The 22,642-nt window shown below is 52.4% G+C and overlaps 10 protein-coding genes across 10 annotated transcripts; 5 read left to right on the forward strand and 5 right to left on the reverse strand.

The window, feature by feature from the left end:
- Positions 1-29: 29 nt before the first annotated feature.
- Positions 30-3,205, reverse strand: PtrM4_038970 (SPT5, Transcription elongation factor; the record flags this gene model as incomplete). Its single annotated transcript, XM_066104307.1, has 3 exons — positions 30-1,359; positions 1,406-2,762; positions 3,022-3,205. 3 exons carry the CDS (start codon positions 3,203-3,205, stop codon positions 30-32), a joined length of 2,871 nt encoding a protein of 956 aa, XP_065958871.1.
- A 928-nt stretch (positions 3,206-4,133) lies between these two features.
- Positions 4,134-5,281, reverse strand: PtrM4_038980 (Qor, NADPH:quinone reductase and related Zn-dependent oxidoreductase; the record flags this gene model as incomplete). The annotated part of the gene is made up of 3 exons (XM_001937752.1): positions 4,134-4,370; positions 4,430-5,194; positions 5,249-5,281. The coding sequence occupies 3 exons, from the start codon at positions 5,279-5,281 to the stop codon at positions 4,134-4,136; spliced, it is 1,035 nt and encodes a 344-aa protein (XP_001937787.1).
- Positions 5,282-5,634: 353 nt separating this feature from the next.
- PtrM4_038990 (uncharacterized protein) lies at positions 5,635-6,228 on the reverse strand (the record flags this gene model as incomplete). The annotated part of the gene is made up of 1 exon (XM_001937751.2): positions 5,635-6,228. One exon carries the CDS (start codon positions 6,226-6,228, stop codon positions 5,635-5,637), a length of 594 nt encoding a protein of 197 aa, XP_001937786.2.
- A 2,255-nt stretch (positions 6,229-8,483) lies between these two features.
- Positions 8,484-9,365, forward strand: PtrM4_039000 (uncharacterized protein; the record flags this gene model as incomplete). Its single annotated transcript, XM_001937750.2, has 2 exons — positions 8,484-8,723; positions 8,775-9,365. 2 exons carry the CDS (start codon positions 8,484-8,486, stop codon positions 9,363-9,365), a joined length of 831 nt encoding a protein of 276 aa, XP_001937785.2.
- A 1,494-nt stretch (positions 9,366-10,859) lies between these two features.
- On the forward strand, positions 10,860-12,093 carry PtrM4_039010 (uncharacterized protein; the record flags this gene model as incomplete). Its single annotated transcript, XM_066104308.1, has 2 exons — positions 10,860-11,088; positions 11,312-12,093. The coding sequence occupies 2 exons, from the start codon at positions 10,860-10,862 to the stop codon at positions 12,091-12,093; spliced, it is 1,011 nt and encodes a 336-aa protein (XP_065958872.1).
- Positions 12,094-12,434: 341 nt separating this feature from the next.
- PtrM4_039020 (uncharacterized protein) lies at positions 12,435-13,046 on the forward strand (the record flags this gene model as incomplete). Its single annotated transcript, XM_066104309.1, has 1 exon — positions 12,435-13,046. The coding sequence occupies one exon, from the start codon at positions 12,435-12,437 to the stop codon at positions 13,044-13,046; it is 612 nt and encodes a 203-aa protein (XP_065958873.1).
- A 396-nt stretch (positions 13,047-13,442) lies between these two features.
- PtrM4_039030 (SIR2, NAD-dependent protein deacetylase, SIR2 family) lies at positions 13,443-14,665 on the reverse strand (the record flags this gene model as incomplete). Its single annotated transcript, XM_066104310.1, has 2 exons — positions 13,443-14,107; positions 14,212-14,665. The coding sequence occupies 2 exons, from the start codon at positions 14,663-14,665 to the stop codon at positions 13,443-13,445; spliced, it is 1,119 nt and encodes a 372-aa protein (XP_065958874.1).
- A 1,075-nt stretch (positions 14,666-15,740) lies between these two features.
- On the reverse strand, positions 15,741-16,949 carry PtrM4_039040 (uncharacterized protein; the record flags this gene model as incomplete). The annotated part of the gene is made up of 3 exons (XM_001937747.2): positions 15,741-16,289; positions 16,341-16,667; positions 16,902-16,949. 3 exons carry the CDS (start codon positions 16,947-16,949, stop codon positions 15,741-15,743), a joined length of 924 nt encoding a protein of 307 aa, XP_001937782.2.
- Positions 16,950-18,759: 1,810 nt separating this feature from the next.
- PtrM4_039050 (metal-dependent hydrolase TIM-barrel protein) lies at positions 18,760-20,238 on the forward strand (the record flags this gene model as incomplete). Its single annotated transcript, XM_066104311.1, has 4 exons — positions 18,760-18,873; positions 18,925-19,115; positions 19,188-19,708; positions 19,769-20,238. 4 exons carry the CDS (start codon positions 18,760-18,762, stop codon positions 20,236-20,238), a joined length of 1,296 nt encoding a protein of 431 aa, XP_065958875.1.
- Positions 20,239-21,402: 1,164 nt separating this feature from the next.
- Positions 21,403-22,362, forward strand: PtrM4_039060 (CysH, 3'-phosphoadenosine 5'-phosphosulfate sulfotransferase (PAPS reductase)-FAD synthetase; the record flags this gene model as incomplete). The annotated part of the gene is made up of 2 exons (XM_001937745.2): positions 21,403-21,571; positions 21,623-22,362. The coding sequence occupies 2 exons, from the start codon at positions 21,403-21,405 to the stop codon at positions 22,360-22,362; spliced, it is 909 nt and encodes a 302-aa protein (XP_001937780.1).
- Between the last annotated feature and the right edge of the window lie 280 nt (positions 22,363-22,642).

Here is a 22,642-nt window from a genome sequence, read left to right on the forward strand (position 1 = left end):
CCATCCAAGTATCTCTACTACTTCCAACTCTAGTCATAGCCTGGATCGCCGCTGGGGGCTGGTGTCGCAACATCCCAAGCACCAGGCGTAGGAGCGGCGGTATACCTACCACCAGAGGTATCGCCAGGCGTAGGTGCAGTGTAGTTGCCAGGTGTGGGAGCGTCCATTGGGGGACCACCGGGTGTAGGAGCAGAGTATGCGCCGTAGCCACCTGGGGTGGGTGCAGCATAGGCGCCTGGAGTGGGGGCGTTGTAAGCACCAGGTGTTGGAGCAGAGAGGCCACCAGACTTTGATGTCGTGGTTCCTGATGCGCCGCCGCCACCACCCCAGCCAGGTGTGCGGCCGCCGGAGTTGAAGCCACCGTAGGAGGTGCGGTTTCCGTCGTTTCCTCCGTATGCCGTTCCTCCGCCATACGAGGTTGCACCGCCGTATGCGGTAGCGCCGCCATAGGCTGTCCGCGAGCCATCGCCGCCTCCGTAGGCAGTCCGTGATCCGTCGCCTCCACCGTAAGCTGTGCGTCCGCCGTCTCCGCCCCAGCCAGGTGTTCGGCCTCCAGCAGCGGCACCAGCGCCTCCCCATCCTGGGGTACGACCGCCACCCCCACCGCCCCAACCGGGTGTACGACCACCTCCACCAGAGTTACCCCAGCCTGGTGTACGTCCACCTGCTGCACCACCGTAGCTCGTTTGGCCACCTCCGCCAGAGTAGCCGCCAGCGCCACCACCACGTGAGCGGTTGGGGAACTTGCCTCCCATGTCCACGCTGGCACCGGTGATGGGATCCTTGACAGTGAGAAGCTCCTTCTTAACGGAGACCTGCTTGTTCTTGGTATGAAGCTCGATACGAGCCTCGTCGTTCATGGTGTCCTTGACGATACCCAAAAGACCCTTGTAAGCACCCTTTCGAATAACGACAGTCTTACCGATCAACCTATCGCGCCCGGTAAAGGCACGAGGTGGAGGCATACCGGTAGTGTTCGCACCTGCGTTGAGGGCAGGATTGATGCCGCTGAGATCTGGGCCTTGTGCTTGAGCCCGACCACTCTTGGCTGCCATGGTGACGACATTGTTGCTGCGTACAACGAAGATACCTTGGTTTTCGACCAGTTCGCGGTTGCGGACAAAGAGCACACCTCTATGGATATACAGGACTTTGCCTTGTCGTTGTTCCCCACCGTACTCCTTGACGTCGTCCTCGTGTCGGATCTCATGGCCGTCGCGGTCGGTTGCTACCGCGTGCTTGTTCCTTCCGACAATTTGCGAGACCTGAGTATGAAGAAGTGTACGAACATCGCCTTGTTGGTCAACTATCCGCAGTACCTCACGGTCGACACGGACTACACAGCCAATGGTTGAGGCACTATAGATTGTTAGTGGGTTATCATACGTAGTAGGGATTGACTTACTCAATCTGCACAAAGTCGTATAGGTCGAAGTTGGAGTCGGCACCAACGTTTGCCGAATCAGCAGCGCGCTTTAGGTCCTTGCTAAAGACGGTAATCTCCTGCTGGGTCGAGTCGCAGAGCAGGGTAATCTTATCGTCCCTGATCCTTGTAACTAGACCGACCTCATCGACGTATTTACTTCCACCAATGACCTTGACGTGGTCACCGTCGCGGAAGAGCTTGCGAAGGGTCTTGACAGGGGCATCAATTCTCCTTCCCTTGAGATCACCTTCGCTGACTCGGAGAGTAAGAATGTCACCTGTTACTGTGACAGTGGTACCGCGAATGCCCTTCTGTTCACCAGTGTAGATCTCGACATTTTCTCCAGCGGCAAAGGCAGAGCCCGAGTCGGCAGCTTTTTGCGCAGCCTGGACAGCCATGAGATCCATAGTCTCGGTACCATCAGCGTTCTGGATGGAAAAGAACTGCAACTCCTCCATCTTGGGATTGACCTTTTCAGTGCTGACCCAGTTGACCTTGACCTCCTTGATTAAGAAACCGTTTTGGTAATCTTCGCCCTTGTATGTGTATGCCCTCTGGTTACCGGAACCAGTCATGCTGAGATGCTTCATGTGTCGCTTCTTCGCTTCGGCTTCGTTGAAGAGTTTCGCGGGTGGGCGCTCGGTCTGCTTTCCGAAGAAACCTCGCTTCCGCTTGTTGTCTACGGCGGCGTTGGCGTCGTCGTTCAATCCATAGTCCAGACGGGGCACTAATTGCACGACACAGTCAAGACCATTAGTCGAAACCTCGACAACCTTTGCAAGATCGCCTTTGTATGTAGGTGGCCGCTGCATGCGCACAAATTTGCCGACTTCCAGGGGTGCGCGCTTCTTCTTTCGGAGCAGATCTGGACGCTCCTTGGGGGGAATAGAGAACTGGCCGGAGCCCATGAAGACATTCTGAATGCCCTCAATCAGCTCCACAACGGCCTGCTTTGAATCGGCTTCGACGTATAGGAAACCAGACTGAGGTCCTGAAGGGCCTCGCTCGAAAGCTGAATATACCTGCACTCCCATGCCAGCGCGCAGCTTCTCGTCGATTCGCTTCTGAATGGCCATGATGATCTCTCGCTCCTTTCCAGGACGGCACTTGCAACCCCAAATGGACGGATCGTCGACCGTGGGTAGGGCCAGAGGAACAGCGCCAGCACCGCCGCGGCGAGTGCTTTGCATCTGTCTCCGCCTGTACTTCTCGTCGAACTCCTTTGCGATTTCTTCGACATCTCGTTGAGCATTGACTTCGCGGCGCATGTCAAGCTCGCGGTGGTGGCGGTCGTCGAGGTCGGCGCCTGTGGGCTCCAAAAGGTCATCGGGGTGGACTTCGTCAATGCCCTCGTCGTCACCCTCTTCCTCCTCCTCTTCATCTTCGTCGACTTCGGCTTCGACATCGATGAACATGTTGCGCTTGGCCTTCTTTCTCCGCTTTGAGGGTCGGGCCTGGTCCGAAAGTTAGCAAGTGAGGCTCACAAATGTTAGTCTTTTGGTGGAGACATACCACTACGTCCTCGTCGTCCTCGTCTTCCTCATCGTCATCGTCGTCATCGTCGTCATCATCGTCGTCATTGTCGATGTCTATACCCCCGCCTTCTTCATCCTCGTCGTCGTTGCCGGTCATGGTAGGCGCATCGACCTCATCCTCGTCATCCTCAGCGGCTGGCCTGCGCGAGGCACTTTTGCTCGGAGCGACGTCATCCTCGTCAATTTCAGGCGCGGGGTTAAAATCTTCCTCGTCGTCTTCGACATCGCTGCCGTAGGATGCCATGGTGGTGAAAAGAAGGTGAGCTTAGTGGTGCCGGGGGCTGTCTCGAAGCTGGGCAATGGAGCCACAGCAGGTAGATGGGCGTGCGGCTGATATGCGCGGCAACTTCTGGTTGTCGCGTAGTCGCGCAAGTGAGGTTGAAGAAGAGAAATGCAAGAGCACACGTCGAGCGGCGATGGTAATGGTCTTTGTTTGAACCTTTGGGAACGTCGGTCGAGCCTGGTCCACCCAGAGAAACCGCGCTAGCTACAGTAACGCGCCTCCGAGTCCGTGCGCACAGCCGCAGTTTGAACTCAACCTTGGCGCCTTTCCATCACTCATTCTCACAACAGCACTGGTGATTGGCGAACCGGCTGTCATCGCGGTACGTCTGCTTTACCCAAGGGTTTGATAACGTTGAACTGCTATTGGCTTGTGTCTGATAGTACGGTTCAACTCTACATGAGTACACGGTTGCTTGATATGAGCTTCATGGTAGCGAGCGAGACAGTCTGGCATTACTCCACTACAATATAAGCACTACATTAATACAGTCCTCTTAGGGAAAGAATAGCTTGCATACTTGATTTGAGATCAGTTCGGGCTGGTATAGATCCTGTGGTAGGAGTTGCTTGATAATTCAGAGGTCTTGTAATGCGACAGCTCACTGATACCAACACCAGCATCAATTCGACTCAAGATACCCAATACGATCACGTGTACAATTCATTGGTCTATCAAGCAAGGTCGTTTCAAAAATAGTCCGACGTTGGGTTTGTTGAACGACTAACAAGCTGGAGGGTATATCGAACCACACTGCATGCTAATATACAAAATCAGTATCAATATATTCGTAATCTCCGTTACGCGAAGCTCTCCAAGCTGCACTGTGACATGTGTCCATGTCTAAAAAGTGGCAATCTAATATTCTCACTTCCATCGCCACATTTGATCACAGCCTTGCCTTCTGTCCATCACCGACTTCCCCATCCTCGCATATCCTCACCACCGACCTCCCCCATGCTTTCCGCGCCTTGACATCTTCCAGCGCCTTGCTAACTGCCTCTAACCCTCGATAGTTCTCTTTATACGTGACAGGCCGTATCTTGCCAGTTTCCACAAGCTTCATGAAGCCGTTCCAGACGTCCTTTGTTCTTTGTGGATCTCTTCTACCGTCTTCTCCGAACCGCTACATCGCAATCAGTCATCGAATTCGAACCGAGAGAGACAAGGTACCCAAACACTTACATATCCAAGCACCGCCACCGATTTAAGTAGGATTCTATTGGCGCGAACATTTTCCATATCTCCGTTCCTCGCCGCAAATCCTACAATAACCAGACGACCGCGATACTTTAAGCACTTGATTCCACTCTCCACGGCGCCAATAGCATCGTACACCACATCCACACCCTCACGTCTTTCCGTCAAATCTTTCACTCTTTCTTCCCATTTCTCATCATGATAATCAACCACAGCATCTGCGCCAATCTTTCGCACCATCTCACCCTTTTCTTCATCACCTACAACAGCAATGACTCTCGCGCCAACTGCCTTTGCAATCTGCACTGCCATAACACCTAGACCGCCACTCGCACCAAAGACCAGTACAGTCTCGCCTCTTTTGAGTGAGGCTACATCTAGCAGTGCACCATAGCTGACTGCTCCGCTTGCTCCAACAGCACATGCCTCGGCATTTGTCCACTGCTCAGGTACACGACGTACTGATTCTTCAGTCGCGCATATTTCCTCAGCGTAAGCGCCCAATCCGCCACCAAAAACACGCGTACCGGGTTGCAAAGTCGAGTGGGTCGGGCTGGAGATGACAATGCCGGAAAACTCAGTCCCGGGGATAAAGGGAGGTTGTACGTGGCGTCGATTATTTTGGTGCAGACCTTGGACGTATAAAACGTCGACGTGTGTCACTGCTGCATGTGTAATTTTGATGCGAAGATCTTGCGGTGATTGGCATGCTGCCTTAGAGACCGTCAAGGGTTGAAGGTCTGTGAGATTCTGGATCTTATCAGCAGGGGACTAGTGTTGAAACCTCGTATCATCTGAACTTACCGTGACAAACTCGTCAATACGAATGGCTTCCATGTTGGCAGTTGTTATTCGCGTTGTGATTTGGAGAATCCTGGGCGTTTCGTACGGACATGATGCACTACGGGAGATTGACGTGTGGGGTATTTGGACTTGCCGAGGTTTGACGGGAAAGTGTACCGTACCATGTCTTCAATGTGCGCTCGGTTGAATTGAAGGTCAGTCGCATTAGAAGGTGTTGTTTACCTTCGTGGTACATGCTAGTACATTGTAAACCATGTAGAGATATACCCCCTGATCATTCAGCCTAATCCCATGGTAATCGTCCCCATTGTAGTTCTTGCACAAGATCTCTGGAACTATGGTGCCTCTTTCTCGATTTTAGTGCTTCCGTTGTCAGCAATGGATGCTTATAACACATTGGCCCGCCATGCGAGTATAGGATCTACCTCTTCCTCGCTTTCCTGGTTCGCGTCGCTCTGGCGCACCCTCTGTCGACCCCTCTGCCACCTCTCATGGTCTTGTATTGACTCTCCCTCATGATCCTGGATCAAATCCTCATTGTCACCCTGTATTGCGTCGTCATCATCCCATAGTAGCTCCATGTCTTCATCGTCTGATATTGACCCCACATGTTCATATATTGACTCCTCGTTAGGGTTTATCGACACGGGGTTATCCATTTTTCGTCCTTGTTCGCTTTTTGTATATACGTAGATGTAGGTACAAACGACCGTCAAGATATATGTGATGATGGTCAACGAAGTAAAAATGGCCCTTACGTGGTACCAAGGTGAACTAGGGCGGTGCCGCGGAGGTCTCGGTGGTGGGTGTGTCGGTGCTGTCCATGCGGGACTGGTCTCGGGCTCTATAGGCGACACCAGGAGCAAATTGGATATTGGAGCTTGGTAAGTGAGAAGGCTGAGGAGATCGGCCATGGAGATGTTTAGGGCGTGGATCAAGGCTTCGAGTACGATCTTGTGGCTGTCGGGGTAGGAACACATGGTGCCGGTGCTAATAGTGGGTTTGTTGGTATGTGTCAGGTGGTGTTATTGTCGGCGTCTCAGGCTGAAAGAGTAACTCTGCGTCGACATTTGTGGTATTGTCTTTGGTGCGGATATATAACATAGTCATGGATGGATAGTGGGTGAGGCAGTGTCTGTACACGGAGGGGCGCGGCATCGAGGTAGGAAGCAACGGGATCATGAACAATAGTGATAGGAGCGATAGTGGATGGGGTAAGAGCCACCACGTTGCCAAACCCCGGCCAACGACATACTGCACAGTTCTTGACTTATTCGGCGCTCAGAAGACTGAATCTTGTCAATTCTTTAGGACCAGGACAACGACATCAAGTTGGACAGAACCAAGTCGCGCGCTGATGATATCTTTCGGTCTCTGTGCAAGTTTCCAGAAATCAAGACAAAGCAGACGGATATGCAGGCGCAAAGTCAAGATGGTAGATATACCATACTTGAAATGGACAAGGCATTCAGGCTCAATATACCGGTAAGTAGCTCAGATGTCAGCTCACCGATATGGACTAGTAGGATTCTGGCTATATCTTTGGCGAACATGGTGGTAATGATAATGCATGCGCGCATTTTGATGATGTGGACATGCGACAGCTGGGAGGTGAGCACTAGAGATGCAGGCTGGAGACAGTTGACGACTGAGGAAGCAAGCGGCACACTCCCCTGGACTGTGGATGCTTGGTTTGATCGCATTCATGTGGGGAACCAACAAAGAGATGGGTATTAGTGCGCTGACACGAATGAACAACATTGCGCAATTTGGATGAAGAGGATAAGAGAGACCAATAGGTTGGTGGGTGCCTGAAGGGATAGGTTGAAACATGTACTGTGTCGGTGTTTGGCATAGCCATGGGCACTTGTGCATGTGTCCAATATCTGCATCGGCTTTGTCTCTGTAGGTGGACGTAGAAGGACGTAGAGGAATTCGGAATGAGGAATGGAAACTGGCTAGGGGCGTGGCTTATTGGCTTGGCGAGATCGAAAGGGTGGGGAGCTGAGGGCGAGTTGTGAGATTACATGCGGGAGCAATCAGGCGACAGACAACTCACCCCTCCTATACCTCAACCCTCTATATCGCAGCCATGAAACCGCCAAACGGAGGTCGATGACTGTCTTTAGTAGTAGTCGCGCTTCCAACGCATCGCCATGGCAGCGCTACCCCTCGTAGCGCCCTCCAGTCGCGATTGCGTACCTCACAGGAGCTGACAGATTGAGCCTTGTCGCGGGGCAAGGCGCAGCATAGGGCTAGCGGCTTTGGCATCGCCGCCTGAAAAGCCTGGAGTCCCGGTTTTTCTGGCCAGAACATGGCCGGATCTGGTCACGATTATATTGCATGGAGCGAACCAATGCATCACGAACCTATCAACGCCCACCAGCGCACGAGCCGCGACCTTTGTCCATGGCCTCCATTACCCGAAATCGTAATTCAGTCTCCAACCGCGAATCTGGCTGCTGTATCCATGGAGGCCGCCTCGTGGCTTTATTAGCATTAGCATACCAATACCAGGAACCGTGCCGGCTTGCAGGATTCGCAACTTCCATGGCATTCATGTTAAGGCCCGGCCGCTCCCATGCATTGCCATCTTCTGGACGCTACTAAATAAAATCCACGAAACTTTGTTCCACTCTTCCTTCTGGTGACGATCGTCATCGAACTGGTCTTTCTTTTTCTTCGCTACCGCTACCGTTATCTCCCCCTGGCGGCCCGCAGAACGCTTCCGACATTGCGCAGTCGCTGCAGGTACCCGAACCTCAGACCTTGTACTTGGTTGGACCCGACGACGTAACCGTCACTTGTCTGTCTGCCTATCACCCATAGACGGTTGTCGTCGACGGATCGTCATGGGCTGCACGACTTGGACCCAACCCTAAGGATAATAATAGCGCCTTCGCCAACGTTTACTGAGATGGGTTCACAATGTTTCGACAAGTGCCCGTCGGTAGCGATCATGTCGCACCATCATCCCCTGCCAACGCGGAAAAGAGAACACGAAAACCGCTGCTGCCGTGTGCCCGTATATCTTCGCGTGTCACCACACTTTGGTTTCGACTCCTCCCGCGCTTTGTTTTTCTTTCTATTTGTTTTTCTTTCCACTGCTTCCCTAGCTGCTCCCCTACTGGAAACCGACACACATGGTCATCGACCAGCCTTGCGCGCGGCAGACGACGACTTTGCCTGGAGAGAAGCGCCATTGTACCTGGACACAAGCCCGCCACCGTTATTAATGCCTCCTCTACACGTCGACGACGACGACGCCACCGAAACCGACCCCTCATTATTATCAAAGCGATCCCTTAAAACTCTTCAAACTGCGCCTGCGGCTACCGGCTCCGATTTCACTGTCCCAAGAGCGTTTGATACCGGCCTTTCTAGCAACTTCTCAAACTCGTGCGCCAACTTCTTGAACCGTCTCCGTCAGAGCCCGGAATTCAACAGCTGCGACCCGTTTTCTTTATTAATACAGGTATTTTCAATCATGTATTTGAGCGTGCCCGCTTGTACTAACAAGCTGCAGACGTCAAGTGGTTTCTTTGACGCATCCAAGTCCACCCTTCGCATTACACAGACCCTCGACGCGACCTGCGGGGTAGATTCGGCACAATGTAAAACCGTCATGGATGGCTTTGCTCTACAGCTACTACAGGAAAATGCATGCAAGTCCGACTACAACAGCGATAATCCAGTAGTGTTGCAAGCCTACAATGGCCTTATTGCCTACCAACCCGCGTACAAGGCAAGCTGCTTGCACGACAAAGAGGGGAACTATTGCTTCGCAGACGCTGTCAGTAACATGTCATCACCAGGAGACGCATATCCATATTACCTGGCCATCGGTCAACAACTTCCCGGAGGATCGAGACCGACCTGCAACTCCTGCTTGCAACAAGTGATGGGTGTATTCGCTTTCTACACCAATAATGCGACACAGCCCATTTCCAAAACCTATACCTCGGCCGCCCAGCAAATAGCCATATCATGCGGTTCCACTTTCGTAAACGTCACCGCCGCCCCACTCAAAGGTGCAGCACCAACAACAACAACAAGCGCAACCTTTGCACCAACCATAACTCTTATTCTAATGTTTGTACTCTTCTTCTTCCAATAATGGAGCGATACCCCTACTCGGATTTTCTTGTATATACTTTAGGTTACCCCTGTTTCCATCGACGTTTGCGGACGGTCGATCATTAGCGATGGCGCATCGGAGGTTTTTTTTATAGAATTTGTAACCAGACTGTATAGCTGGGGCAAATTCCCATCGGCACCGTGGGCCCAGGGCACTGGCTTTCATCAAAGAGGAAGTCTGTTCAGGATATAAGGAGAGATGTGGATCTATACAAGGATGACCTCAGAGAAGGCTCCTTCTTGAATCCATGGCGATACACCGGCTTTAGCATCGAAAGAAGGCAAGCCAAACAAACAAAAAGCAATCTTAAAAATGTTTCACGAACACCTGTACGCATGTTTTGTAGATTGATTGGGTATCCGTCAGTCAACAGAGTATGAAGGGTCATGCCACAAAGCACTACCCATGGTCCCGGGACGCTCAACGTCCAAGCCACACAATCTATCCGCAGCGATGGTGCATTTGAGCTCGCTACCGATATAGACTCGCGCGTACCTTGCATACAGTCTTGTCATTTCGTTTCTTACCAAGGTATGTGTTTCCAAGAGGAGATTGTAAGGGCGCAAAAGCCAGAGTCGTGTAGCCGTCCATGTCCAGGCCGGCAACTACGACGTGTGGAGCCGAGAACGTCACACACGTCAACAACGCATTCGCACCACGTGTCAGACCAAGGACACGGCATTTCCTTTGGATATGCTCCGACAGCCTTATTCGGCCTTCTGAAACGCAATGGAAGCTGATCACGTGCCCAGCTTACTTGTGGGGTTCTGTGATTTGACGGAGATGGACCCCTGATTGTCGGACAACTCGACGGTGCCTCATCTTCCGTTCATGCCCGCTTCTCGACCTGATACTTTCCGATCATTTGACATGTGCAAACATTGCTAAAAAAACCGTATTACATCAGATACAACACAGTCCGAAATTGAAGACGGCCCTAGTGTACCAGTATCGTTGAGCTATCGATATGGTCCCGCATCACAGTGGAGTAGGCCGTGATCCTGTCATCTCCAGAACTTCTATCCCTGCAAAGGCCATCCTCGTCATCGCTGGCGTCACCCTGTGACAGGCCAGCTTCTGCCTCACCCGACGTCAAACGCTTCATGCGTTTGAAAGGCCCGACCACACGTCTGTCAGCCGTGTCCCATGTTCTTTCTTGTATCTGAGACAACGACTTTCTCCACCACATCTCGCCACCCGCGTCCCTCTCTTCCTCTTCGTTCCTTCATTTATCCTATTATTCGTTCTCCTTGACAAAGTTGATATTAATTGGGCTGGGACCTGTCTCTACCATCTTATTTCGCTTCGTGGCATAGTCGCTCTCTTCGTTGCCTCGTCGCTCTTTACAGTCACTACTCGGGTCTATTTAGATACCATACATTCGTTCTTACCGTACATTCTTTTCATCCAAGTGTCATACTTTAGCCGCAATCCACGCATCCGCGGCATCCCACATTCATTACTACTCTTACAATGGCCGACGTCATGTCTCAACAGGGCCTATCTGCTCCTCACTCTAGACAAGATATCATCAGCGCACTACTCAATGAATATGCCACTGGATTCGGACGCGGTGATGCATGCAATTCAGTATATTCGCCTATACAGGAGCTCAAGTCGCTTCCCCCAACTCCACATGATATCCCACGCAAACAACTACCACCCGGTGTGCAAGCGATGCACGCACCTTTCCAGCTGCGAGGTAAGCAAACTCTCGTCTTGATACATGCAAGTTCGTCGATGCGGGTACATTTTCCACATAATTGCTTTTGCGGATCTTGCAAGGTTCGTTCCAAGGCTGGTATATCCACATTGGTCACGACCTGGCTTTACACGATGCACTGTGCTCGTGCGCAATCCTCGAAAGGGCTTTTTTGACTTGTTTTCGTCAAACTTCATCAGGGGATTGAATTAACATGCGATAGATGATCAAGACGCGCCTTTATCGCCTACTAGCCCGCTCAAAGACTCTCCACCAAGGAAGAGGATTCTGTCTCGCAGTCTATCTCGTGGATCCAAACCACCTTCGCTAAATCTGACCGTTAGCAACGGATCCACGGCGACGATTCCACCTACTCCGGCACTTCCTCCGCGAAAGCAGTCCGTACCGGATAAGGATCTTCCCCCTGCTCCGCCAACCAAGTCTGAAGGGCGGCAATCACTTAGGCAGGGTGATATGGGAAGCAAAATGTCAAAGACACGAGAGGCTGCCAAGCGCGATTCCCTTTTGTCTCAAGGCGAACCTGCACAAGTCTCGCCACCGATTGTCAAGCGCAAAGCCGTTCCTGAGGCAGTCAAGAAGTTCAAGAGCCTTGCAGAGCTCGGTAATGGTCCACGAGGAAGAAAGGGGGCCCCTACTTCTCGTACATCTGCACAGAGAGATGAGAGCGTCGACAGCCAGCGATCAAATGCTACCGCTAGGAACACCAGTGTGGACAGCAAACGGGACATGTCCACATCCAGCGAGTCTCGACGCAACGAGCAGCCTCGCAACATGCAAGCAGAACTCCCCCCAACACCAGATGAAGAAAAAGATGAGGCCAAGCCTCCTGCACCACCCAAGAAGGTCTTCACCGGCCTCCCCTCCAACCCACGCGGCAAAGCACTAGCCTCGCCGCTGCACATGCGTGGGAAGAGCAGTACCGGCTTCAACGTCTTGAAGGTATATATCCGTCTCCCCTTCCCCGCACCTGTGCTCGTGCGATAGAATCAAGAATCTCAGAAGAGTCCTCGTACCGCATTGCGAATCTACAGCAGGGTACTTGAAACTCAACCCCAGCCCCCACAATCTGTGTTTGTTTGGCTAATGCTTGTGAATAGGCGATGAGACCAGCTCCTCCTCCCCCAAATGTGCCTGATGTGCGTTCCATGACGCCTGAAATGACACCTTCACCACCCAGTTTGAAGCCAGGCGCCGCAAACAATGATTTTATGATTTCTCCTCTTTCACCTTTGCCTGCGCCGAGCGATCAGAGGCGTCCGTTTAGCTATGAGCCGGTTCCTGCTGTCGATGCTGCTCCTGTCCCTGCTGCTGTTGTTGCCCAGCCAATGCCTGTAGAAGAGAAGCCAGTGACAGTGACCGCCGCCCCCGCCGCCCCAGCTTCAAAATCTCCAACAGCAGAACCCAGAGTCCCGCTTTCTAGACCCTCTCTCCAGACACCGGAACCGTCCCCTGCCACCCAATCTACCAGCGCAGGTCTCTACCCGAAATCCTCCGACCTCGAGGACTGCCCCCTATCTCCTGAGCCAGGCCCATCTGTCCCTTCTTCTCCCGTCAAGTCTGTACCGACTGTTCAAAACGCAGCAGTAGCGCCTGTACATTCGCTACCATCACCATCAGTCGAAATTTCGCCCTCATCGCCCAGCAAAGCGCCCGCCGTCCAAGCCCCCAAAGCTCTCCCCACACCACCTCTCCAACAACCACAACAACAAACCATCTCACCAACCCTCCCCTCGCCTCCAGTCCAACAAGCCCAACAACCTCAACCCCTCCCCCAAGAACCCAAAACACCACCCCCTTCTCCCCCTAACCCGCCACCCCATCCCCCTCCCCATCATCCCACCAATCACCCCCGCCCACCTAAACTGCTACACCGCCCACCGCCACAACATCTGGAGCAACAACACGTTCCAGCCCATGGCGTGCATGGTGTGTCGTGAGAATAACCGCGAGCGTAAGTGGACGTGCACGTGGTGTCAGTTGAGGATTTGTGGCAATTGTAGTGAGGAGTTGAAGGCTGTGCCGGGGAGGGATTTGGGCAAGATGATGGAGGGTAGGGAGGAGAGGGTTAGGAAGGTGCTTGGGGTTGTTGTTGAGGAGTAGTGTGTGGAGGAAGATAGGTAGTGGGTTTGTTGTATTGTTGTTGTCGTTGTTGTCTTGAAGACGAGAGAAATACAGGATACAGTCGAGTATCGTAAACACCGTAGCTATTTCTAAATTTCTAAATCTCATCTAGTCTACTTATTCCATATACATATCCATCTCCATCTACACCCTCCCCCCCCTTCATCCCCTCCAAAACCCTCACAACCTGCGGCAACACCGCCTCAGCACTCTCACTCAACCTTACCGCCCCCACCGCACCATCCCCCCTCGCCAACATCCCCGAAAAACATATCCTCCCCCCTAACACCCCCAATATTCAACACCCCAATCGGAAGCCGCATCTCCTTTGCCTTCTTCACAAGCCGCCACGCCGAATACGTCGCAAGACTACTCCCAACCACCAGCACCCTCCCCGCCTCCTCCACCGCCTTCTCCGCCGCAACCTTTGTCGCCACCGGTATCGACTCCCCAAACATGATGACCGCCGGTTTCAACACCCCGCCCTCACTCCCCTCGGGATCCCACGCCCCATCCTTGTCAACCCGCACCCGCACCGTCTTACCGTCCGCCCGCACCGGCGGCTTCGCCAAACACGTCGGGCAGGCTGGGTAGCGAAACGTAGTATACGGCGCATTGGGCACGTCGACGTCGCCGTCTGGGTTGGCTTTTAGCCCGCGGTTGCGGCGCTCGACGGGGTTTTCGGTGTCGAGCGCGCCGGAGGCGAGCATTTCGGCGAGGAAGGCGGACCAGGAGGGGTTTAGAGTCGAGAGCTGGGTTTGGAATTTATGGCGTGGATATTCTTGGCGGCAGGTTAGGCAGACGAGGTTGCGGAGGTAGCCGTGGAGTTCGGTTGTGGGGAGGGAGGGGTGGGCGAGGGGGTGGAAGGAGTCTACGTCTGGGGGGGTTGTGTTAGCAATCGTTCATTTTTCTTAGGTTTATCATTGCTTTCGTGTGGTGGGGTATGAGATGAAATGATTTGTGGTAAGAAGGTAGACATACTCTGCGTAACCACCCCCCCAACAACACCCATCCTTCCCAACTCCCCACAAGCCACATGCGCCGCATTCGGCCTCGCCCTCTCCAACGTCGTCCAGCCTAGAAAACTCCTCGCCCAATACCGTTTCCTCGCCTCATGGCTCTCGCAAAACTCGTGAAAGTACACAGGTTTATACCCTTTATTCAGCGTATACGTCCCCTTTGTACCTCGGTAGTCTGCCAGTCCTGATGCCACGGATATCCCAGCCCCAGTAAGCAGCAACGTCTTGCCGCGATCGAGCTTGCCAGCGAGGGAAGATCGGGGTGTAGACGTTGATGTTGCGGAGAACAAAGACGGTGCCAAGAAATCTACTAGAGCTGCGACGGCAGCGCTGGGTGTGGTCGCGTGGGCGGGGATTATCCGCGGCGCGGGGAAGGGGTCGGTGTAAGGGACGCGGAGGAGGGGCGCTCGTGCCATTGCTCAATGCCTCCAAATTTATGCATCGTGAGCGGGAGACGCGTTGCGAGATTTCCTAGGCTTGTTGTCGAGGACCGGTGCGCTGTGGCTGGCGCGCAACCCGAATGAGGTGGTTATGTCATGATGCTCCTCTAGCGTGGGTCCAGGGCGTCTGTGTGTGTGGGTGTGTTAGGTGAGCCTCACATGCTAGCCAACGGCAATCTATCGTGACCCGCTGCAGGAAGACATATTTTTAGGGCTGAGATACAGGGTGTAGTGAGGGTCATTGTTTGTGCTTATGTTGGAGCGTTCGTGGGGTTGTGTGGTGGTGTGGTGGATATGTGTGCATTTAGCGTGGGCTGTGTGCGGCGTGGGGGCTGTGCTACGGGAAAGGGAGCCTCAAAGAGGGGCGCAGCCTTACCTCGTGGGCGGTTACAGAACTAGAGGGTAGTCAGAAAGGTGGCCTGGCGGTTTGTAACGGTGTCAGGGGTAGTGTGCTTACTGAGAGTAAGAAAATCGCATTCTAAGCTCTAATGCGCCATCAAATAGTGTACCTGAATTTCGGTGCATGATACGTCTCTGCGACATCTTTGGCACGGAAATCTTGATAGAGGAAATAGTACACTAACATTGACAACATTGACAAGGAAGTGTATGGCTACAGAAAATCTAAAAAGCAAAACACAAAATCCCAAGTACGGGATGTGTAAACAAAAGTGCAGCAAAAATTGCACAAAAGAATCTACACCACCAAACACCACAGTGCTCCAGATCAGGTGGAAGCGAATGTCCTGTCCTTTTCCTATCCTGATTACAGTCCTCCGCTGTCTTGTACTAAAAATTCGAGGTCAAATAAAGACTGCCTTGCAAGGCGGGTCTAGGAGCATCATGGGAGGTGTGCGTAGTGAAGAAAAGACTGCCGGATGGCAGGGGTCATATCGGTTGGGTACCGAAGGGGTATTGAGATGGGTATAGAAACGAGATAGCTTGCCGTGTAGAGGCAAGCCAGAAGAGCCGTGGCGATCGTGATAAGGAGATATGGAATGAACAAGAAGTATTGAAGAAAGACCGACCCAGCATAGTTAGCGTTGAGCGCCTATTGCTGGTGCGGGAGGTGATGTGGTGGGTATTGCATCGCCTGTTGATGCATGGGTTGCTGCATCGATTGTTGTTGCAAAGGCTGCTGCATCGATTGTTGTTGCAAAGGCTGCTGCATCGATTGTTGTTGCAAAGGCTGCTGCATCGATTGTTGTTGCAAAGGCTGCTGCATCGATTGTTGTTGCAAAGACTGCTGCATCGATTGCTGCTGTAGGGGCTGCTGTTGCATCGATTGTTGCATCGGTTGTTGTTGCAAAGACTGCTGCATGGGGTGCGGGTGTTGCATCGGATGCAGCATGGACTGGATGCTCGGTACCCGCGGTTGGTGCGAATGGGTTGGGTAGCTCGGATATGTAGTGTAATGAGCTTCGGGGATTGCGGGCATGCTGGACATGCTGGACATGTCGACATGATGATCCTCTTGTTCTTCTTCGAGGTCAGAAACGCCTACTCCGCTGTCATCATGGTCATGGTAGGTACCATTCTCGAGCTTCTTCTGTGCCGACCTGTAGGCCTGAGTGAGGTTCTTCAATCCCTTCTCCATGCACTAAGTTGAATGAGTAAATGTATCATAGACAGGATGAGGTTGATTACGTACCTTTGTCTCAACCAGTTGCCACTTCTCACCAACACGGGCAGCAAGTATGCTCCACATGTCTCGTCGGACTTCCATGTAGGCCTGTGCCAATACATCCAACTTGACACCATCCCACTGCTCCGCATTTTGCCTCTCCATCAAACGTTCATGTCGTTTGCGGCAGGCATTGGGGGTCTTGTTGGGAAAGTGTTTTGGTCCAATTTGGTTCCAGTTGAGGCCCTGGGCTCTGGCCTGGATGAGTGTTTCGTCATCTCTTGTGGACCAGGAGGAACTCCGTGATCCGCCTGCGGCTGAGGCCGTTGACACGGAGAGGCGATGTGAGGGACCCTTTTCAATCTTAGGCATGTTGACCAACGGAATGAAGACGAGTAGTAGGAGATAGTGATGATGGAAATAGAGATGTGGAATGAGGCGGTGATGACAAAGATGGGACTGGTGGAAGCGGTCGAGTAGCGTATTATGATTATGGTAGAGCGGACGTGGGAGAATGAGAGTGATTGATGGAGAGCAAAAGGTAGGAGATTTTCTCACACTGGAAAACGAAAGAACTGTGGTCCGTACCTTGGAGTCTGTGCGATCTAAAGTTGAGTCTAGGGGCAAAGCCAACATCTTTATACACTGAGCCGCATGCTGAGCCTTCATCCACAACAAAGGCCAGTAGGCCGGTCGGAGAATTGTTTTGAAACCAGGACATGTTTCTGTAATCGCCGGATCGATCTCATATCTACCGAGAATGGATGTGCAACTAGGCAAAGAGGAGGCTGTTCACTGGGTCGTGGGCGCAAGCGCCATCAGACAGGGCTAGGAGAGGCCAAAATTGGGCCTGTGAGTGGCCGGGCCACAAAACGTGAGCGGTTCGTCCCCTCGAACAAGGGAGCATGTCTGCAGCAGAAGCGCCTGTTTGAGAGTGCCTACTGTGTTCCCTATGCGGCTATGTCTAAGAATAATACCGTTGCCGAGGAGGGGCAGCGGCAGGCGGTAGAGGGGAAGGGCGGCTAACCTGGCGTTGATTCGACGAGCAGCCACGGGCCCAAATAAAGACCTTGGCAAGCGACAAGCGGGCAAGGGGTACCTCATTTGGTCGAACGGCTGCAAGTAGGACGCTGAAGTGATCAATACCCACCTGGCGGGAGTAGGGCTGAGCTCGGGAACCTGCAGTAGGATGCAGGTGTAGAAACGTCAAAGGCGGAAGGTCAGCAATCCGAACGCGCACGGAGCTTCCAGAGTCCAAGGAGAGGTTGAGAATAACATGCCAAATACATAGACATGCACACGAAATGTCACGACGCGATCGCTTGATAGCCCGCGAGGCGCTCACGATAGGCGCGGTCACTGGATGGGCGAGTGTGAGTGATGTGATGGAGCGTTTCAACCACAACCCACAATATCGCAGCGGGAAGAACCGAGTTCCGGCCGTCAAGGCTCCCGTGAGAAGCGCCCGCTGAACTGCTGCCGGCCAACTCTGTGCCTCTGAGGAACTGTGGAGACGGATCTTTTTCCCTTGAGATGCCCGTAAAACGAGGCCTGCTGTCAAATGAGGACCCAACCGCTGCCGCGGACCCACTACTAGCAGCGCGGGCGATGCCCGCGCTTCTCTATTCTAAGCTTGCAGGTATGCGGGCATAGCCGACAAACAGATGGCCAGGTCCTATAGCCCAGTGACGCAGTGCGCAACAAACTCGTGCGTTTGGCATATGGCCTTGTTGCGCATGAGAGCCGTTCCCATGTGCAAGGGCCGTCCCCGCATAGCCTCGTTTCTCAGCCTCAACCTCGGCATCCGAACTCGCAGAATCGATAAACACCATGCACTAAGCCACGTTGAACAAGAATATCCAGGTGGTGCATCTGGAGCCTGCCGGTAGGATAGAAAGGCCTGTGTATGCCCAAGGTAGGCAACAGTCGGGCGTCGACAGACATCATGCTGGGCACGTGACCTGAGGTTCTCTAGGATTAAGGTGCCGTAGGGGGCGGTGAAACATCAGAGTGCTGTCGTGGCTGTCGAGGTTTCGCAATCATGTACAATGTGAACGGTCGTATGCAGTTGGTGTGAAGTGCTTTTTGTTGTGTACCTAGGTAGTCAGGGGTTCTTCCGTCCCGGTCGCCGGCGTGAACATCTCCTCGATGCAATCTGCCCAAAGTAACGGTTGTGCTATTTCTATAGAAGCCTCTCTCAATTTCTTTCGAGCATTGATGAAACTTGAAAGGTTACAAGAAACCCAAACTTGTACAGTGCAGATGCACCGCTTTACGGCTGCGGCTCCCCACAAGGCTATGTACATGCAGGAGGGCTGCATCTGCAACTAACATAGATACTCACCATCTCCCATCGTCACTTCAAAAGATTTACTTCTGAATAAGTAAACAGACAGACAGAGTATATCGTCCAGTTTATGAAGCTTGTAGGTCATCATCTTCAACAATGTTAAAGCATTACATCTTGCCTCTGCTGACATGGCCAGCTCGTCACACCCTAGCTGCAACCACAGGTGTCAGCGACTTCATACACCAAGCCATGGATCTATCTGCTTTACGGGTTCATTCCCCCTTGTAATCTTCCTATTTCCATGAGCCTAACGAAAAGCAGATGTACCCTTTCGGAGACACCAACACACTATGGAAGCAAATCCAGCATGAATCCTATGTCGATGGTATCGACCTGACAGTGCTCCCATTTGCAAAAGAAGCTCTTGAGAGTATCACTGCCTTAGCCACGAGCACTGTGAACACGTCGTCTTTTGACTTCGCATACGCAAAAAGGATCGACACACACACTCAGTAAGCTCGAACGCTCGAACCCCACTCAGGAACGTTCGATATTCACATCATCGGTTGCTAATGGTTTCACAGTCCCATACCAGACTGGTTCCGTGCCCTTGAGCTCAACGCTGCAGGCCGTGCAACACCCTCATGGAGCGTACAAGGCCATCTCGAGTTCATGAGCGAGCATAATATCGCTCATTCTGTACTCTGCATCTCCACTCCACAGGCAAATGCTTTTCTCGGAGAAAAGGACCAGAATCTGCGCAAGAAGAAGACGCTTGCTCTCGCTCGGCTGCTCAACTGCTTCGCTGCTGAGCTGTGCAAGATCTACCCTGAGCGCTTTAGTTGGTTAGCTATCCTTCCGTTGCCGTATGTACCGGAATCTGTAACGGAGTTGAAGAGAATGCTCGGTATAGGACCAGTGGGCGTTGGCGTGCTGACCAATCACGAGGGCATGTATCCTGGGGATGCAGCTTTTGACCCGATTTGGCAGTTTTTGCAAGAAAAAGCAACGAGTGATGGAGGGGATGGGAGGGAGATTGTGTTTGTGCATCCCACGGAACCCATCATCAAGCTCGATGATGGACGACTGATCAACTCGCGACCATGTAAGTATCTTTCTCTAACCTCCTGGACCGGAGTAACTGACTAAGCATGAATTAAAACAGCACCCCTACGTTCTGGCCTAGGAGAGTTTTACTTTGAGACTGCAAGAGCAGTGTCTAGCCTCACCGCCGAAAACACAATCACCAAATTCCCAAATCTGCATTACCGCATCTCTCATGGTGCAGGTGCCTTTCCAGACATCTCAGAGCGCTTTTTGCTCGGCTTCCCAAACTCCTCGGATGCCGCCCGCGAAGCGTACAAGACGCGGTTTTGGTACGATAGTGCGGGACCTGTATGGCCGAAGCAGATCAAGGGGTTGACGGAGGGCATGGGCGTGCCGGTTAGTCAGATGGTGTTTGGTACGGATTATCCTTATGGGATCGGATTCTGGGATGTGGATGCTAATATCAGGGGATTGGCGGATGTTCAGTGGTTGGAAGATGGAGAGAGAGATGGGGTGTTTTGGAGGAATGCAAGGGAGCTGTGGAGGGGGAAGATTGCGATGTTGGAGGGGCTGGATCATGCGATGTGAAGAATATGAAAATGAAAGGATTAAACGCCGATAATCTGAGAAGAATATAACATGAAATGGATGAGAATACACTTGAGTAGGTATCATGCATAATGTTGAGATCAGAACTACGCTCTTATTTCTCCGTCCAATCGATGTTAAGCTGGAGAGCACCTGGGCACGGCGGTTAGCCGCGGCTGGATTAGTGTGAGGAGGCGAGGATTGTTAAGACCTCCTCAATGACCCCGCCGTGCTGACATCCGCCACACTCACAACAGCAACATGCTATAAGAGAACAGAAGTCGCATCGCTTTCTACTCGGACGCAGACGGTAGTGAGCAGCCTCGGAGTTAAGATGAATGCGCAGGGCTGGTTTTTCCCCACAGTGGCACCGAAGACATCATGTCGTGGAGAAGGCTAAGTGGCCGTTGATAGTGAAGCGAGGAGAGATTCAGGTAAAATATCTCGCAACTCCACATACACAATAGTTACTAACCGATGGCTTCTTAGGGGAACGCGATGTGTGTCGCAAGTCGTATCAGCGAAGCGCCCGAAGCGATCGCCCGGCCCTTGTCCGATGAGCCGAGCTAAGATGGCGAAACCGTTTTGTCAGCCTCAACGGACAAGCAAACATCAAGAGAGGGTCATAATGGGATAAGGAAATAAGCATCTCAAGAGCTATCCTTGTTTGAACGTCTTTTCTCCTGCAAGATGATTTCAATATTTCGCAAAGTCCGACAAACATCGACCGTATGACGTTGGATGACAAACTCGCAAGCCATCGGGCGATGAGCAACCAACGCACACCGCGGAATGCACGAGCATGGACGTCGTTGCAGCCTCAGACCTGAGAGACCTTCGCTGCCGCCGACTGATTGGTGAAGCCAACTTACATAAGTCTGGCAGAAAGAGTTTTGCTCCACCATGTACTAGCGCGAATTGCGTGATCGCACGTCTTCACCCCCAGCTATCGCACCTTGCGGAGGTGGGTTACAAATCCAGTGCGATGGCGGCGCCCAATATATACTCTAGACCGTGGACCTCTTCCCTCTTTCTACCTCCAGAACCCAACGCTTGATAATAGAATCTTCTTTCGGGAAGCCTTCGTTAAACACCAAACCACAAAGACCATCTTTTGGCTGCTCTGCACGTGTTGTTACCACGGTTTCGCCACACCCCTTAAACATGTCGTCACCAATGTTTTCCGCAGTCGACTCCTACAAACAACCCACAATGCGTGAAGAATCAGGCTATGCCTCTGCTGCATCAAGTCAGGAAAGCCTGACCGAGGTCTACTTCACAAAGCCGCATTTGAAGTTCATCAACTCTCAGCTTCAGAAGCTCGAGCCACAAGGTTAGTGGTAGCGGTACATTCTTATGAGGATGTTCGACTAACATGATGTAGACATCCTTCGATGGTGCATCACATCTTTACCAGGACTTTTCCAGACCACAGCCTTTGGTCTTACTGGACTCGTCACCGTAGATATGCTTTCGAAGCTCGAAGGACCTCTGAAGCACAACATCGATCTGATCTTTTTGGACACCTTGTATCACTTCGATGAAACATACGCCCTTGTTGACCGGATAAGGAGGCGATACGGGACCCCCGTCCATGTCTACAAGCCTGCCGGCTGTGACAGTGTGAATGACTTCACCACCAGGCACGGTGATAAGCTTTGGGAAACAAACGATGAGCTCTACGACTATGTCGCCAAGGTCGAGCCTGCAGAGCGAGCATACTCTGAGCTTCAAGTCAAGGCCGTTCTGACTGGTCGACGACGTAGCCAAGGTGGAAAGCGTGGCGACCTAGACATTGTTGAGGTCGACGAGGCTGGTCTGATCAAGATCAACCCACTAGCCAACTGGAGCTTTACTCAGGTCAAGGAGTACGTGGATGCCAACGACGTCCCGTACAACGAGCTTCTCAACAGGGGCTACAAGAGCGTTGGCGATTGGCATTCGACCCAGCCAGTAGCTGCTGGAGAGGATGAGCGATCAGGACGCTGGAAGGGCAAGAACAAGACCGAGTGCGGTATCCACAACCCCAAGTCGCGATATGCTCAGTTCCTCCAAGAGCAAGAAAGTAAGCGACAAAACCAAGAACTTGAGAACAAGTTGCAGCAAATTTCTTTGAACGCATAGTGTATTGCGTGGCGCAGTAGTTGTCTTTTCTTGTACTCGCATTAGCACGGCGTTTGGGTTTTTCCTGGGATATGGCATCATAGCATGTGGGTTGGACTCTTCTAGGACAGCACATGGGGTAAACGGAAGTCACAGCCGGCATTATGTATGCGGGGCCGAGATACCCCCGAAATACGAGCCAATGAAGCTCACAAATGAATCAGACATTTAATGATCCACATGCCAGGCCTGTCTCTTAGTAGTGAAGTGCTTCCGATATGCCGCTAAAACGGTACCTTGG

The sequence above is a fragment of the Pyrenophora tritici-repentis genome, chromosome 10 (assembly GCF_003171515.1).
Source record: "Pyrenophora tritici-repentis strain M4 chromosome 10, whole genome shotgun sequence".
In the NCBI taxonomy this organism is placed as follows: Eukaryota; Fungi; Ascomycota; class Dothideomycetes; order Pleosporales; family Pleosporaceae; genus Pyrenophora; species Pyrenophora tritici-repentis.